General features: G+C 38.6%; 1 protein-coding gene across 1 annotated transcript in view; it reads right to left on the bottom strand.

Moving 5' to 3' along the window:
- LOC103559689 (cytochrome P450 2C19-like) overlaps nt 1-16,726 on the bottom strand; it is a 70,239-nt gene that overhangs the window by 30,536 nt on the left and 22,977 nt on the right. The window contains exon 2 of the mRNA XM_008533403.2: nt 6,402-6,647. Coding sequence (XP_008531625.2) covers nt 6,402-6,506 — 105 coding nt within the window. The 5' untranslated portion in view covers nt 6,507-6,647. The remainder of the gene's footprint in view (nt 1-6,401; nt 6,648-16,726) is intronic.

The following is a 16,726-nucleotide window of genomic DNA, read 5'->3' as shown; positions in this document are numbered from 1 at the left end:
CTGTAATAACATAGCCACCTAAACATAAAACAGCTACCATAAATCACATCTTGCATAACCATATATATATCAAGTAAAGTGCTAAGTAAACATACACATCTTTACCATTAAACCTGCTAAAACTCACAGGAGAATAGAGTTTGTTATCTTTTACTTTTAAAATGGATAAATGGAGACTCTGGCATCATACAGCTCATAGGTGGCAGGACCGAGATTAGAACTGAGATCTTCTGATGCCCATTGTGGTGCACTGTAGCTTACACTACTCTGCCTCAAGAACAATTTCAGAAAAACAAAAAAAAACCCTCCAAATTATTATTCTGATTTTACACCCCATTGACCCTGTTCACAAGATAACAGGCTTCACATTAAATTAGATGTTCCTTATTTGACTCCAAGGATAAAAGGGCCATAGGTTCTCCACTCTATTCCTCTCTCTATCACTGCAGAGGTGAAACTTGCTCAGTGTAACTGAGGGAAGAGTCAATCTCAGAGAATTTAGTGGGGGAGGGCTTCAGAAACTATGGCTTCCCCCGTCTCTGTCGCCTCTAGACACAGCTTATTCTGTGCTCTTTCTGGACTGTCCTTGTCAGAAATAATGAAATGAAGTATAGTATGCAGATGGAGATTGCAGACAGAAAAACAGGTGTGGCTTCAGTGAAGGATGAAAGGCAGGGACTTCATTAAACAGACCCATAGTACAGAACCAGCACAACATGCAGACCTGACAGGAGATAACATTTAGTGGTTGTGAGGATCTAAATATCACTGGAATGATACATGTTAGTAGACAACTAATGGGAAAGCTTGAACAAAGGCATGTTCTTTAAAGATGTCATTGTATTTGTTCTAAATTGATTAGTGCAGTTATTTCTAAACTCTTTTAGGAAGGGAAAAAGTAAGATGCGTCAAGACCTCAGTTACAAAATGTTTTAGTTCTTATGTTTACAAGGAGACTAACAATTAGAGAATTTTGACACCCATAATAACCCTTTTGGTTCTCTAAATTATATTTGCCTAAGATAGAATTATTCCCATTTTAATGATGAGGAAGCTGGTCTTGGAGTTTCAGCACTTTGGCCAAGGACACACAGACGGCAGGCGGTAGAGCTCAGGCCCCACATCCCTCAAGCCCTGCATGCTATCTCCAAGCAAAACGCTGAGTTCAAGTAAGTTGACCAACATTTACTGAGTGTGTACTATGATTCAGTATTTTGTGATTCACTCTAAAAAGTGATGTTAAACATAAATATTAATTTAGTTAATGATTACAGCAACTGTTGATTACAATGGGAGTCAGGGGGCTGGCCCTATGGTCTAGTGGTTGAGTTAGGCACACTTTGCCTTGGCAGCCTGGGTTCATGGGTTCAGATCCCAGGCGTGGACCTATACCATTTGTCAGCCATGCTGTGGTGGCGACACACATACAAAAATAGAAGAAGATTAGCACAGATGATAGCTCAGGGCAAATCTTTCTCAACAACAACAACAAAAAAAATGGGTTTCAGAAAAGTTTGGTTTGGTAACCTTGAGAATGTAAATCAGTCCGGGTCTCAATGAACCGTTTATCTAGGACAAAGAGAAGCAGTAATTTGCTGCTTGACTCAGGTTTAAACTCTGAGAGACATTCACTAGCTTATTTTAGATAAAATAAGCTCATTTGCTTTCTTTAGAGTAATCTTTTTATTCCTAGAGGGAAAGTATCTCTGCCCTGCTTCTCCTTCACTCTACTGAGGGTCCTCCCTGGCCCTTTTTTTAACAGCATGAAAGAGTCATAGATAATTTGGAGATAGACAATATCTCTGAGGTCAACTAATCTAATCTTTATTTTTAGGAATGAGCAATTTTAATTCAGTGACGTGTCACCAATACATCCGTTCTAGACCTTATCTTAGAATTCAGGTTTCCACATTCACAGTTCAGTGATTCTCTCATTGAAGAGATTTCCCATTGCTGACCAAATGGATGGACAGGAGAGCATCAGTGTGAAGCTCTCCAAAGTCACAGAGTAAAGCAAACTTTGTCTTGGCTTGAGTTGTGAACTAGACTGTTATCTTTTTTAATTAATAGACTTTACTTTTTAGAGAACTCTTAGGTTCATGGCAAAATTAAGCAGAAAGTGCAAAGAGTTCACACATACTCCTTCCCACACTCACACATAGGCTTTCCCACCATCAACATCCCATACTGGAGTGGCACATTTGTTACAATTGATCAACCATCCATCATCAACACATCATTTTCAATGAAAGATGACAGTCTAAGTTAGAGTTCACTTTTTGTGTTATACTTTCCATGGGTTCTGAAAAAGGTGTACTGACATGTATCCATCCTTATAGTATTATACAGAATAATTTCACTGTCTTAAAAATCGCATCCTCTATGCTCCACCTATTCATTCCTTCCTCGCTCAAATGCTTGGCAATCACTGAAACACTTACTATCTCTATAGTTTGCCTTTTCCTGAATGTCGTATACTTGCAATCCTAAAATATATGGTCTTTTCAGTTTGGCTTCTTTCACTTAGTCATATTCATTAAAGGTTCCTCCATGTCTTTTCAGGACTAAAGAGCTCATTTCTTTTTAGTACTGTATAAGATTCCATTGTATAATTGTACCATGGTTTATTCATCCATTCACCTATTGAGGGATATCTTGGTCACTTCCAAGCTTTGTTCATTATGGATGAAGCTGCAAAAACATTCATGTGCAGGTTTTTGTGTGACACAAGTTTTCAACTCACTTATTTAATACCAAGGAGTGTAACTGCTGAATTGTACAGTAAAACTGTGTTTAGTTTTTTAAAGAAACTGCCAAACTGTCTTTCAAACCAGTTGCACCATTTTGCAGTCTCACCAGCAATGAATGAGAATTCTTTCTGTTCCACATCTTGCCAATATTTGGTGTTGTCAGCATTTTAAATTTCAGTCATCTTATTTTTAATTAATTTACAATTCCTAATGATGTATCATGTTGAACATCCTTTCACGTGCGTATTTGCCATCTGTATATCTTCATTGGTAAGGTGTCTCTCAGACTTTTTGCCCATTTTTCAATTGAGTTGTTCATTTTCATATCATTGAGTTTTAAGAGCTCTTTGTGTATGTTGGATAACAGTTCTTATCTGATATGTCTTTTGCAAATATTTGTCTCAATCTGTGGCTTGTCTTTTCAATCTCTTGACAGTGTCTTTCACAGAGCAGAAATTTTTAGTTTTAATGAAGTGTAATTTATCAATTCTTTTTTTTTTATGCATGGTGACTTTCGTGTTGTATTTAAAAAGTTATCACCTACTACTCAGCCATAAGAAATGACGAAATCCGGACATTTGTGACAACATGGATGGACCTTGAGGGTATTATGCTGAGTGAAATAAGTCAGAGGGAGAAAGTCAAATACCATATGATCTCACTCATAAGCAGAAGATAGAAACAACAACAACAACAAAAAACACGTAGCATTGGAGATTGGACTGGTGGTTACTGTTGGGGAAGGAGGGAGGGGGAAGGGCAAAAGGGGTGATTAGGGGCACATGTGAGGGGATGCACTATAATTAGTGTTCGGGTGGTGAACATGATGTAATGTATACAGAATTTGAAATATGATGTACATCTGAAAAAAATAAAAATTAAAAAAAAATAAAAAGTTATCACCAGACATCAGCAAGATGGTAGAATAGAAAATTTACCACTCACATACCCACACAGAAACAATAATTTGGCAGCAATTCATGGATGAAACTGCCTTTGTAGGAGTTTAGGATCTAGGAAGGAGGTTGCAAACCCCCAGTGGAGCCCAAGACAGAAGAGAGCCATTTTGAGAAGGTAGACCTTCAACCAGGTGGCAGACTTGCCAACCATGGTCCTGACAACAGATCTTAAAACACCTCCATTCCTCTGTGGACTCACCTACAGCCCCATTAGCAATGGTCCTACCTCCAGCACCATCCACTAAGTGATCCTGGAGGAACCTCGCCCTCCCATGCTTTAGGAACAAACCATCAACAGTGCACCCTGAAGCAGACCTTTTCCCCAACAGCAGTACCACTGAAAAAGCTCTTGGAGGCAGTCCCATATGCCCAGAGATCAAGCAGGATACACACCCCCGTAAGCACCTGGTAATAAATCACAGACCCCAGTGCAGACTCAGCTGTAACCACAATAAGTAGCTCCAACCCCATTCACCTGAGATCACAGAGGAAACCCCATCAGCCTAGGGACCAAATAGAAGAAGATCTTTTCCTGGTGAAACCAGGAAAGATTAGAATACATGTTTGTTACTCAAATGCTCAGACAGAAACACAAGGCTACACAGATCATGAAGAATTAGGCAAACATAACACTATCAAAGGAAGCTAATAAAACTCCAATAACCAATCAAAACCGAGATTGATGAATTGTCTGAAAAAAAATTCAAAATAATCATTTAAAATAATCTCAGTGAAATGCACGAGAACACGCAAAGACCACTAAACAAAATCAGGAAAATGATACATGAACAAAATAAGAAGTTTAATGAAGAAATAGATATCATCAAAAAGAACCAAACAGAAATCTTGGAATTGAAGAATACAATGACTGAACTGAAAATTGCAATAGAGAGCTTCAAGGCAGACTCAATCATGCAGAAAAAAGAATCAGCAAACTTAAAGGTGAGATACTTGAAATTAGCCAGTTAGAGGAACAGAAAGGAAAAAGATGATGCGCCCAATATAGGAACACTTAAATATAGAAAGAAAATATTAACAGATCTAAAGGGAGAATTAGACAGCAATATAATATTGGGAGGGACTTCAATACCCCACTTTCCTCAATGGATAGGTCATCCAGACAGAAAATCATTAAAGAAATTTTGGACTTGTCACGTTAGACCAGACAGACTTAGATATTTACAGAGCATTCCACCAAAAGCGGCAGAATACATATTCTTCCATGCACACATGGAACATTCTACAGGATAGATCATATTTTATGCCACAAAATTAATCTTGTATATTTAACAGGGATGAAATTATATCAAGCCAAATGGCTTAAAACTAGAAATAAATTACAAGAACAAAATTGGAAAATTCAAAACTATGTGGAGATTAAATAACATGTTACTGAACAACCAATGGGTCAGAGAAGAAGTTGAGAGAAATAAAAAAATATCTTGAATGCAGATCAAGTTCATTCTCATCACTTGTTTATCTTAGACTATTATCAATATTGTAGGTCCCAACGTATATTCATAATCATGGATAAAATTAGAAAGATATAATTAAAAAGACAAGGAACAAAAGTCTATTTCTAAGGTAGTCAGGCTTAAGTCAGACACCTGAAATAAAGAGAATGAGTATAATACGAGAAAGAAGCCACTTACAACAACCCAAGTGCAGTTTTACATAAGATGGCTATGTCACCTTGGAGAAAATGAAGTTTGATGAGATCTATTTTCTCATCTTTATAATAATACTCATAGTTGTGTTAGTTTATTAATAATGTCATTCTAATATAGTTCTTTGCTTTCTGTCTGGTGTATAGGTAATTATATATTCATATCACACGCAGAGACTGGAATCTTCTCTGGTATGTGGAATTTAGGCTGCAGTCATTCTTTTGAATGTATCACTGGGTGTGTGGCACAAAACTTATGAGATGCAGAAAAAGTAGTTCTGACAGAAGTTCATAGTGATGAACAACTAATTAAACAAGAGTATCTCAAATAAACAATATAAATTTACACATTGAGGAACTAGAAAAAGAAGTAACTAAACCCAAAGTTAGTAGAAGGAAAGAAATAACAAAGACCAGAGTGAAAATGAATAAAATAGAGAGTAAACGACAACCGAAAAGATTAATGAAATTAAGAGCTGTGTTTTGAAAAGCTAAATAAATGGACACATTTTTAGCTAAATGTCCAGGAAAAAGAAGAGGACTCAAACAAAACCAGAAACGAAAGAGGAAATGTTACAACTGATACGACAGAAATACAAAGGATCATAAGAGACTACTATGAACAGTTATATACCAACAAATTGGAGAATCCAGAAGTAATTAATACATTCCTAGAAACATGCAACCTACCAGACTGAATCATGAAGAAGTACAAAATCTGAACAGACTGATTACTAGTAGTAAGAAGACTGAATCAATAATCAAAAATCTCCCAATATATGGCATGGTGAGTATAGTTAATTATGCTATATTTCATATTTGCAAGTTGCTAAGTTCTCATCACAAGAAAAAAATTGTCACAATGTGTGATGACAGTTGTTAACTACACTTACTGTGGTGATAATTTTGCAATATAGACAAGCATGGAATTATTATGTTGTATACCTGAAACCAATATAATGTTGTATGTCAATTCTACCTCAATTAAAAAAATAAAAATTAAAAAAAGAAAATAAAGGAGCTCACATAAAACGTTGGTACGGGGGACAGGCCCTGTGGTGCAGCGGTTAAGTGCACACGTTCAGCTTCGGCAGCCTGGGGTTTGCCCGTTCGGATCCCGGGTGTGGACATGGTACCGCTTGGCTGTCCATGCTGTGGTAGGCGTCCTGCATGTAGAGTAGAGGAAGATGGGCACGGATGTGAGCTCAGGGCCAGTCTTCCTCAGCAAAAGGAGGAGGATTGGTAGCCGATGTGAGCTCAGGGCTGATCTTCCTGAAAAAAAAAAAGTTGGTACTGGCTTTTTATAAGAATCTTATAAAAATAGGTACAACATAACATAAGCATTGAGAAGACTCATTGTGTTAATGCAGGTCAGAGTTTAAAGGGGCTTCAGAAAACTAACCACAAGCAAGCTCCTACTATCTCCATGGGAAAACATCAAGGATCAAAATCTGCTGTAGTGCTGTCCAATAAAATGTCCAGAATCATGTGAGCACCAGAACTGCTGCTCCACTGATCCCTTGAGACAAAAGGACAGCATTTGGACCTGGAAAGCTTTGCCACAGAAAGTTGTTTTTCTAGCAAAGGTGGCTTTGCCCTTCCCTAGGCTCTTGAAGACTGTGAGTATTCACTAACAGACAATGAATTTCACCTGAGACTAAGGACCCCACTAAATTGAAGCAAACATCATTCGGTGAGTTAATTAGTAAAACCCTTTTTCTATGCAACATCCTAAATATATCTTTGTGGTCACATCCTATGCTCACCGTCGAGATTATACCAGTTTCAGAAAACATAAGTTCAAATAATTCATCCAATTAATCATCAGTTTTTAATTTTTTTCTTTCTTTCATCTCCTGCTCTGGGATCATTGCTTTCTGCATGTTGTTTCAGCTAACCAAAACTTAAATTCATTTTTTATAACATATTTTCTCATATTTTACCAAAAGATCAAAGCTAACCTCAACAGATATGTGTATCTGTAAAACAATAACAGACATAAAGAATCAATATTGAAATATTTTTATATGTGCTTTTCCTAACAACTTAAAATATGTAAATTGTTTATTGATTTTTCTTTAACGTGAACAGAGATTTTTTTTGATTCTTTGATGACAAAGAATTCTCACTTCCACATACTAGCCCGTTCTACTATTGCTGTCTTTTTAAATTGAGATATAAAAAACATGAAAGATACAAGTGTATAACTCAGTGTGATGTATAATCTCTTCCTAGATCATTCCAGACATACTAGAAGGATCCACTGTGCCCCTTTGTTATCATAGTTCCTATAGAAAACCACTGTTTCTGAATTCTATCACTATATATTAGTTTTGTCTCTTCTTTAATTTCTTATAAGTGGAATCATACAGATGAGATCCACTCTTTGTGTTGGTTTATTTTGTTCATCATTACGACTGTGAGTTTCATCCACATTTGCATGAAGTAACAATTGCTCTTTTTGTTGATGCATAATCAATTGTATGAGTGTACTACAATTTATGCATCCATTCTACTGTAGATGGGCAATTGAGTTGTTTTCAATCTGGACAATGAGGAATAAAGCTTTTGTAAACATTCTTGTACATATCTATTAGTAGGCATATACATAAAATCCTTAAGTATATAAGTAGGAGTGGAACTAATGAGTCATAAAATAAGAAAATATTTTTCATAGCCATTGTTAAAAAGTTATCCAAAGTGGTTGTAATTCTTGCTATTTTTAAAATTAGGTAGTTTACTGGGATGATTGTCTCTAAGACAGAGGAATAAAAAAACCCAAAAACCTCCCAACAAACAAAAGTCCTGGACCAGAAGCCTTCATTGGTAAATTCTACCAAACATTTAATGAAGAACTAATATCAATCCTTCTCAAACTCTTCCATAAAAGACAAGAGGAGCGAACACTTCCAAACTCATTTTATGAGGCCAGCATTACCCTGATACCAAAAACAGACAAGGACATTGCAAGAAAAGAAAATTACAGGCCAACATCCTTGAAGAACATAGATTCACAAATCCTCAACAAAATATTATCAAACTGAATTCAACAATATATTGAAAGAATCATATATGATGATCAAGCCAGATTTGCTTCAGAGATCTAAGAAAGTTTCAACACCCGCCAATCAATTGATGTGATATACCACATTAAGAAATTGGAGGAAAAAACCAAATGATCATCTTGATAGATGTAGAAGAAGCATTTAACAAAATACAACATTCATTCATGATAAAAACTCTCAACAAAGTTGGTGTACAGGAAGCATATCTCAACATAATAAAGGCCATATATGACAAGCCCTCAGCTAACATGATACTCAATGGTGAAAAGCTGAAAGCTTTTCCCCTAAGATCAGGAATAAGACAAGAATGCTCACAATAGGCACTTTTATTCAACACAGTACTACAAGTCTAGTCAGAGCAGTTTGGCAAGAAAAATAAATAAATGGTATGCAAATAGGAAAGAAAGAAGTAAAACTGTCTCTGTTTGCTGATGACACAATAAAAACACACCAGCAAAGATCCATACACACGACCCAGGCAGGTGAGACCAAGAAAAGGATCCTCAAAGGGATGAGCACGTAGGTGTAGATCCTGGGACAGCTCTTTAAAACTGAATCAGTAAAATTCACCTTGCCAAGTTGTAAAACAACTTGAACTGCGTGGATTCTGACTTTAGACTTGAATCCAGGTTCCTGTATAGACATGACAGTAGCTTCAAGTTGAAAGGAAACAGGATTATTAAGGGGATCAAGAGTCTTTTTGGACATCAACTTCCTCTTACAAAATGGCATTTTGATTAGTTAAATATAAATGAATCAGAAACACATAGATAAAATTTCTCTTGAAGCACATAGGTGTTTTTTAAAGAATTAAGAATAGGAAATGTTGACATAATACATTTGGACATCTGATGAATGAATGAGATGGAAAATAGAGTTTGAGATGCACCAAAGAGATCTTGTAATCCTACTTTGTCATTTTTGTGGTGGAATTTCTATCCTCTCTCAGAGTCCATGTTTGTTAACTTTTCTTCATTGAATGACTCTTACTCTAACATCAGCCAAAAAAGTTTCTAAAAACCTCTTTATAGATGTCTTCTGAAAACACTATTTCTTAATATGAAATTAGAGTAGGGGCATTGCCTTAATCTGTGCCCACTTTAATACCTAGCAGAATTGGTAGCTTTCCTTGTGTCTCTTGGAAATGGTACCTACAATGAACTACATTTGTCCCACCCTTCTGTGATATATTAATTATGTAAATGGCTGTTAGTCATGCCTCTGGTGGCAGAGGCAGAGATGGCCAGGACCCAAGGGCCCTAAATCTCAGCCAGCTACCTACTGTTCTCTCTCTAGGGAGGATGCTGAGACATAAACAGTGTGTGTTTGCCCAGAGCCCTGTCCCCAAATGTGAAATCCCTGGTCCTGGCGATTTGGGCAGAACCGGGCACATATAAAACACTAAGCACTCCTTCTGCCCCTATACACTAAAGCCTGAGGGGAGAACAACTCTCTTCACCCGGTTCCCCACACCAGTGCCGTCCAATAGAGATGTAGTGGGAATCACAATCATGAGCCCCATATGTAATTGTTTCCTAGTAGCAGATGAAATTAATTTTAAAATATTTTGCTTAACCCAATATAACTAAAATATTACCATTTCACCATTTAATCAATATTAAATGTTTATTAGTAAGATATTTTATGTTTTAAACATGTCGTAAGTCTTTGAAAACCTGTGTGTATTTTCCACCCAGGCCCTACATTCCAGCTGCTCACTGACCAGGTGCAGCTGGTAGTGACCAAACCAGACAGTGATGTTCTGGACCTATATTTTAACCCTGGCCTTGGAGTTGTATCACTGATGATGAGAGAAAGAAGAAGTTGAATTAAAGGGAGTGAAGAAGCTAAGGGAAAAGGAATTTCATTCCTCAAAGGGAATGTTTCTCAGAGTGGAATCTATGAACTTCCTGTGTCAAAATCCTGGGATACGTTTTATTTTTAATGAAAATGCAGGATTCTGGCTTTGACCCTAAATCTACCTAATCAGAACCTCTAAGTTGGGACCTTGGAACATGCATTTTTAAAGCTTCTGGGATCATCGTCTTGTACACTCACTCCTGTGGTGCCCAGAAGAGATGTCATACACATGGGCCACTTATCCTCAGGAGCAGTTCTGTTTTCTTTGTCCTTAACATGTTTTTAAAACTTTTGAGCCATTGTTTTAAAATTGCAGTCACACACACACTCACAGATTTCTGGATTCTCTTGAAAACTCAGAAAATCTATAACCTGGGGCCTGCGTTTCCAGGTGGCAATAATTGGCTAGAGGTTAACAGTGGGTATTCTCTAGACAAGACAAAGGCTGACCAGTTTGTGACTGTCCCAACCTGGCCCATTTCATTCCTCTATGTTACATCCAGCCTCCACAGACTTTTTATATATATCTATATCTATATCTATATCTATCTATCTATCTATCTATATATTTTACAGTAATTTTAGATTTATAGAAAAATTATAAGGATGGTTCAGAGATTTCCCATAGACTCTTCACTCAGCTCTCATAGTGTTAACGTCTCCCATAACCATGATGCCTTCATCACAACTAAGAAGCTAACATTGGTGTAAGACTATTAATGAGACTGCTGACTTTATACAGATTTCACCATTTCTTCCACTGATGCCCTTTTTCTGTTCCAGGGTCCAATCAGGAATTGTGCATTGCATTTAGCCCCATAACCTTCTGAGTTTCCCGTCCCCAGTCTATGCAGCAGACCCTAGCTGTTCACTGCATGCCTCCTGTCTTCTGGACCTTACCCAGGTCCTGTCAGGCTTTCCAGGGCAGGTGACTCCTCCTGAGTGGCCCGCAACCCCAGGCACACTTTAATTCCTCCAGCTGAACTGGCCATACAGTAACAGCAGCAGCTGCAAAGTGAAGAACAGTCTTCACACGTCCAGTGTGGGAAGAACTCTTCACTTCAGGGGTCTTTTAGGTACATCTGCACTCGCTAATGGCAGTGCCAGTAGCACCATCTTCTAAAAAGTAGGACACTTTTATGATTTATCTTTGAAGATCTTTATGTGACTACAGTGTTCAGGTGGGACTTGTGCTGGATCTGTGGCCACACAACTCTGTATGCATGTACTTTTCCCAAAGAGCTACCTAACGCCACACCTCTTTGGTTTGTGGAAATACTTAAATACATTGCATCTGAATCTCCCATCCTAGGCAGTGTAATTTAGACATACAGAACTTTCACTTTCCTTTCTGACTCTGCTTAACATGTAAATTGTCTTCCAGTCCAGAGGGACTAAACCTCTTGAGAAAGTGCTTTTATTTCTTGGCTAACCTTTCCTTGAGCAGAATTCCAGTTTTGCAGTGCCTGAAACCACTAAACTAGTGATGGGCTTCAGGGCAGGCCACCCCAAGATGTGCCACTCTGGTATGCGGACTATTTCCAGCTGAAGATAATAAAGGCTCAAAAGACTCGGGAAAAGCATCCGACCTTCCTTCCGCCAAACTGCCTAAAAGACTTTAACATAGATGGCCTGTTCCAGGAAGGAGCTCATACCATATGATAGCGGTAATATGATGTAAAATAGGTGTGATAAAAGGACACCAACAAACCCATGTTATGGGCCTAGCAAAACCTGTTTAACAAACATTTGCATTCCATCTCTATGTAAATTGCCTTCCTCCCCTTTGAAGCCCCAAATCACTATCCCCATTGTCCTCCTTGTCTATAGCTGAAGATACTTAAACAGCTGGCCTCAGCCAGATGGCTGAGTTACTCAGTTTCCTCTGGGTTTCTCCCATGTATACATGCTATTAAATTTTGTTTGATTTTCTCTTGCTAACCTGCCTCTTTGATTAATTAACCAGCCATAAGAACCTTAAGGAAAAGCCGGGGTGGAATTCTCCCACTTCCCTGACACTAGCATATATGCTGATTTGCCTTAATTGCAAGAACAAACCCAATTAACAAATCTACAAGGTGTCTGGCTGGAACTGAGCCATTCTTCCAGGTGGAAACATCTTTCTGTTAGATGTGTTTCTTGTCCTCTGATTGTCCAGATAATCCATGACCTAACTGGGGAAATTTGGAGTCTAATAAATCCATCTTCACAAGTCCTGGGGATCAATGGATAGCACGTTCAAAGACTTTTCTTTCTAATCATTATCATTCCCAGGGCTGTTTCCCTCTGATTCTGATACCTGAAATAATTCAATAAACCATTTAAAACAAAAGCTTTTTGCACACAGTGAAGTTCTGGAAAAGAAGACAGTTAAGATCCCATAAAAGCCAAGATCCAGACAAACCAAAATAACTCAAGGCTATCAGTGGGCTGGTGTGGGCTACTGTGACTTGCCATAAAGCGTTTTCTAGCTTAAGCACCTGTTACTGCAAAGACAGAGTCACTCTGGTTCCTGGATTACCGTCTGGCAGTTTATCCACTGTGTTTTATTGTATCTTAAGGGAGATAAGATTTCCCAAGAATGCATGCACTGTTTACAGACAACACTCTTCCTCTTGAAAGCATCAGTTCACTTCCAATTTACTGTTGGTACTTGATCTTTCTCAAAAGGTCAGCTCTACTTTGCACAGGACAAGGAAATTACCTTAGAAAATAATAACTCATATTTGTAAAAGAGTTCCAGCTTTTCAAAATACTTTCAAACCTATTATTTCATTCAATTCTCTCTGTAGCCTCAAGAGCAGGATAAGATGAAGGGTAGGTATTATCATGATCTGTCAGAGAAGAAGTTTCATTCCTAAAAGGCATTAAGTAACTTTCTTAAGGTCATACACCTTCCTAGCCACAGTCTGGAATAGAAAAACTAGGTTTGTCTCAAGCCCTATTGTTCTGTCATGGTACCCTATTGGCCTCCTGGGTGCTTGTGATTTCTCCCATCTTCCTAACATTTAAAGGTGTTAGCCGTTCTAGGGCTATTTGTAACTTAATGGAACTCAGAACTTTAAACTGAAGCTCTACAGTAGAATTCATAGCAAGCCAGTGACTGGAAGGGGAGCCTGGGGCTCTCTGACTCTCCTGACTCTTGTTTTTGCTTGTTTATTTGAGTTTGGAATCTGGGGACAATGGAAAGGGCCTCTCTTTAATTCAAAGAGTCAGGATCATTTTGACCCGGTGCAGACATGCTCCTTGTTAATCTCACAGAACTGGTTTCAGGTGTGCTCAACATCCACAGTCAGGGCCAGTTATGAATCTTGATTAATGAGTTTGTTAGATTTGTGAAATCAATTAGATCAAAGAAAGTTACCCAAAGAGTCTGTCGATTCCAAGTTAGCATCTGCCTTTGTTTTATTTTTACTGGCTGGACAAAATCATTTTACCATTGCAAAATAAATAAATAAATTAAATCATTGTTTTAATTCCCTGCTAGAATGAAAAGTTCATGGTTCTACCCTAATTCCAAAACAATGCCTTTTAGACGAAACAAAAAATGTTGAAATTAAAAGCGGAAAAGAAAGTACCAGAACTTGAATATATTTTGCTCTCACGTTAACTCATCGTTAGAGGAATTTCCCAACGTTTGCCTAACTCCCTCTCCCTAAGAGTTTCCCATGAATCTTCATTTTCCCAAAACCTTCCAGCACCTGAGGTCCCACTTACGTCTCTTCCTCCCAGCAGTGTCCTAGGGACCTTGAGGGAGGGGGCAGCGCCTTGCATTTGGTCTCCAGAAGCTAGTTGCCCTTATGTGGTTTGCATGTGTTCATAATGGCAAGCTTGGGGTATGTCAGCTAGTACCATCTGGGGCACCTGGAGCAATGTCTGGGAGGCTGTGACAACTCAGTCTCAGGCCAGAGGATGGGGAAATATGTTGAATGATTACAGTTCCATTTTAGGCAGAGAGACTCTGACAACAGGATGTCCACATCTGCTAAACCCGTTATAATCTCTGTTCCTCAGAAATATTACAATAAGAATAGTCATCAATCTAGCTAAATCACAGCTCCTTTCTGGCCACTATTCCCGGGTCTGATCCTGTCTGTGCCTAACATGTTACGGTGGTCAGTATCTAGCTGGAGCTCCTGGCCAGCCTTTGGCCTGCTTATGTTAGAAAAGCCAAACCAGGCCACTGGTACTGAACCGACAGTCTCTAAAAAGTCTGAGGCCTGATATTACCCTGGGAGCAAATTGCTGGGGAGAGGGCATATGTCTTAAATTCCACATATCTAACCCCTAGCACTTAATGTCTGAACCAGTACTTCTCAACCTTTAGAATGCATAAGAATTACCTGGAGAGTGTTAAAACACTGTTCTTGAGCTCTATCCCCATGAATTCAGATTCAGTAGGTTTGGGGAGGTGCCTGGGAATTTGGTGACCCCATTGGAGTAACACTTTTCTATCTTTTTGCAACAAAAAGTGTTGTCCTCATACCACCAGCATTGCCATCACCTGGGAGCCTGTTAGAAATGCAAGTTCTAGGGCTCCACTCAGGCCCACTGAATATGAATTTATATTTTAACAAGGGCATTCTTTTGCACCTGAAAGTTTGACATGCACTGGTTTGTATCATTCATTTAGTGCTGAACACAGTGGCATGTTATGGACTTAGAAAGATCCTTAGGATTTCAGAAGATCCAGGTCCTTGCCTTCAAAACAGTAACTTATTAATTCTATATTGCTTTGTATTATCAACTTTCTATGTATATCTGTGTCTTTCAACTAAATTGTAATAACCTCAAAAGAGAGTGGCCATGTCTTGCTTATAGTAGGCACATAGCAAGCCTTTGCTGGTCAACTGGTTGATTGTGACAATGTTGCAAAGATACCCCATAAGATGAAGGCATGGTCTCTGTTTCACTTGTAAAGAAGGCTGTATCACCAGCTGTGATCTGTGTTTAGTTTGTCAGGTAAACTTATAAAACAGAAAGCTCAAGAACAATCTCACGTGTGCAGTGTCTGAACTCTCACTGGAATAATGGCCCTATTCTGAGAGTAGGGTGCTTGTTGTGTTTATGGGGAAGGTATCTACAGTGAACAAAGCATTGAGTGGGAAGCCTTTGTTCCTCTCGGTTCCATCCAATGCTATATTTGACAAGGAATGATCTAAACTTTAAATCAGGAGAATTTTAAAAACAAACAGAACTCTACTTGAAAACAGTAACTGATTTTGTCATCAGTCATCCCAAATAGACCATATTATTCTTCTTTGGGAATTTTGATAAAGGATAAAGGCCTCATAAAGGTCTCATCAAACTTTAATGCTTGAATCAGAAATACCTTCCAATGCTAGCTAGCTTGCTCTCACCCAAAGCTAGAGTCTTGGCTCTTTCATACCCCTGAGAACTGGGAAAGCATGTTCAACAACAAATATTTATTGGTTGCCTATTAGGATTCAGTGTGATCCACAGATTGGCAGCGTTGGCATCACTTGAGAGCTTGTTGTAGATGTAGAATTTCAGGCCCTCGCCCAGACCTCCAGAATCAGAATCTGCATCCTAGTGACTATGCACATTAAAGTGTGGGAAGGCCTGGCATAGAAGGCCCCTATAAGGTCATTAAAGTTAAGACCTCAGTGATAACAAGGAACCAGCCATTTCGCTGGTCGGGGCAGAGCAGTGGAGCTTAGGAGATACAGTGTGTTAGCCCAAGACATGAGTGACGATGAATAGAAAGAAGGCCAATGTGGTCAAAGCATGGCCAGAGATGGGCAGTGTGGTAAGAGAAGAAATAGAAACTGTAAAATGGACATGGATCCAATGATGCTTAGAAGCCCTGTTGGGAGCTTTGATTTTTCTCTAAGAGCAAAACAAGGCACTGATAGATTTCAGGCATGGGAGAGGAGAGTCATGATCTGATTTAAATTTGAGATAAAAATCCCCAGGCTAAGTTGATGAATTCGATGTAGGGTAGGCAGCAGGGTATGAAGAAAGGAGAGACTTGAGAATAATTTCTTGATTTTTGGAAGATTATAGCACTATTTGCCAAGATGGGGAAGACTAGAGGAAGAGAGTATGGGGTAGAGGTGATGGTGAGGGGCAGGACATGGAGAGGGGTACTGGGCAGTTAGACACACAGATCTGGGGATGAAGGCAAATTAGGCCTGGAGATGAGAATTTGGAATCTAAACTCTCAGTTGCCATGTTGTCCTTAATTTTTAGTTGCAGGCAAAATGTTGTTTGGCAGAATATTTGAAACCTAGTTTGAGTGACACTGAGCATTTTCAGTATTATGCTTACTATTCTGTGGCAATACAGATGCTCCACTTTATCAGAGAACCATGAAGCCAACAATTTCCTTGCTTGGGAATTACTCAGAAGTAAACAGAAATGGACTATGAACATGCCATGTTCTGGAATCCTATTTATCCTTTA

Source organism: Equus przewalskii, chromosome 1 (assembly GCF_037783145.1).
Source record: "Equus przewalskii isolate Varuska chromosome 1, EquPr2, whole genome shotgun sequence".
NCBI classification, from domain to species: domain Eukaryota; kingdom Metazoa; phylum Chordata; class Mammalia; order Perissodactyla; family Equidae; genus Equus; species Equus przewalskii.
The sequence above is the reverse complement of the archived record's forward strand: the minus strand, read 5'-3'. Positions and strand labels throughout refer to the sequence as shown.